Here is a 1,674-nt window from a genome sequence, read left to right on the forward strand (position 1 = left end):
TACAAAGAAGCACTAAAACATGCTAGAGATAAGGGCTGAAGAAAGGTGAAAATCTTATTAGATGCAAAAAAATATGGAGGATTTGAAACTATAAAGAACTATAGTCTAATAAGAGATAGAAATTACTTGTAAAGACATTTGAAACCTTATGAAGTGTTTTGCGATGATCAATGTAAAGCATATTCAAAGGTCTTGTAACTTAGTAGCACATAATTTAGCAAAAATTTATATTTCATTAGTACGCAAAGTTGTTTGGCCTTCTAATTTCCCTAGATGGGTTGTAAGTGATATCACATTCTTTAACTCTTTGAATCTTTTTATGCATTAATATAACTAGTATTGGTCATAAAAAAAAAATTTATGTAAAAACATAATGCCTAGTCAATTTATATCCATTAAAATACAAATTTAATATTCTAATTTTAATATTAAAACACAACCTCTAACAATATTATCCATTAGAGCGGTAATTGTATCATGCATATTATATTATATATTTTTAATCTACCGAAGCAAGAATTTAAAAAAAAAAAAACCATCGACCTAATCAAACATATATATTATTAGACAATGTAAAAGAAACATATTAGTAAAATCAACTTGATTTGTTAAGTTGTTTTTTGGTGTTTTCTGCTTCATCAGTAGCCTCAACCTCCATTTTTGCTTTCACCATGTCAGCCTCTGTCAATTCCTCCTCACTTTTTGCTCTCATCTTCTTCCCCTATCCAAAACAATAAGTACACATACTTTAATTTTAGAAGTGTGACACATTCTAAATACATCTTCGGCTATCAGTTAAACACTTCAACTTATCAAATGATTGATCAAAAACTTATATATATTAAATAGAAATATAATATAAATAAATTGAGATATCTAGATATATACTGTCAAAATTAAGTATTCATGCATTCGGTTGGTTCAATTTTTTTTAAATCTTTCAAGAAATTAAAAAGAAAAGAGTTAATTGTAAGAAATAGAAATTACCTGACCAACAAAGAATGCTTTCATATAACTAAACCATTCTTGACAAGAGGTCTTGAAATATATGTATCCTTTGGTTAAACTAGCCATTGTACTTCCTTTTCTTAGTCAAGTCCACTCATATGACATGCATATAGATAGCCTCTTCTTTTTTTTTCATTTAGCATATTTATGTATCCTGTCAAAAAATGAAAACAGGTGGCATGCTCCATAAGCTTCTAAAAGTTGTCACGTTACGCCATTACACAAAGTCTGCCAAGTGTTCGTGCATAGTACTCCGTTTAATTTAATTATCTTTTAAAATTAAATTAAATTATATTAATTTGTTATTTTAAATAAAAAGTTTTATATTTAAAAATTTTTTGAAAAGTATTATAAATTACAATTTTTTTACATATCAATATGATAAAAAAATATATAATTTAAAATGTTAGGTAAAATTTTTATAATTTATCTCTAAAATAAAAATTATGACAAGTAATTGTGAATAAATAAAAAAATACGTTTGTCAAAGCGGTATATTCGTTTTAATTGTGTACGTACAAAAAAAAATTATTTGTACTCGCTTTATCTGATTCGTTTATTTAGTATTAATTGGGAACAAAAATAAGTAAGAATTTTAAATTTTGTAATATTAAAGTAAAAGAAGGATAAAATATATAAAATGTTTTTTTTTATATTATGGACGAA

At 25.2% G+C, this 1,674-nt stretch overlaps 1 protein-coding gene across 1 annotated transcript; it reads right to left on the reverse strand.

The window, feature by feature from the left end:
• Positions 1-519: 519 nt before the first annotated feature.
• LOC107028057 lies at positions 520-1,150 on the reverse strand. The gene is made up of 2 exons (XM_015229115.2): positions 988-1,150; positions 520-721 (listed from the first exon to the last, which is right to left on the reverse strand). Exons 1-2 carry the CDS (start codon positions 1,072-1,074, stop codon positions 596-598), a joined length of 213 nt encoding a protein of 70 aa, XP_015084601.1. The 5' UTR covers positions 1,075-1,150; the 3' UTR covers positions 520-595.
• Between the last annotated feature and the right edge of the window lie 524 nt (positions 1,151-1,674).

The sequence above is a fragment of the Solanum pennellii genome, chromosome 8 (genome assembly GCF_001406875.1).
Source record: "Solanum pennellii chromosome 8, SPENNV200".
Taxonomy (NCBI): domain Eukaryota; kingdom Viridiplantae; phylum Streptophyta; class Magnoliopsida; order Solanales; family Solanaceae; genus Solanum; species Solanum pennellii.

Coding starts and splice junctions, on each gene's coding strand:
- LOC107028057 (XM_015229115.2), bottom strand. CDS start 1,074: ATGGCTAGTTTAACCAAAGGATACATATATTTCAAGACCTCTTGTCAA. Junction 722..987: donor AAGCATTCTTTGTTGGTCAG/GTAATTTCTATT, acceptor TGTTTTGGATAG/GGGAAGAAGATGAGAGCAAA.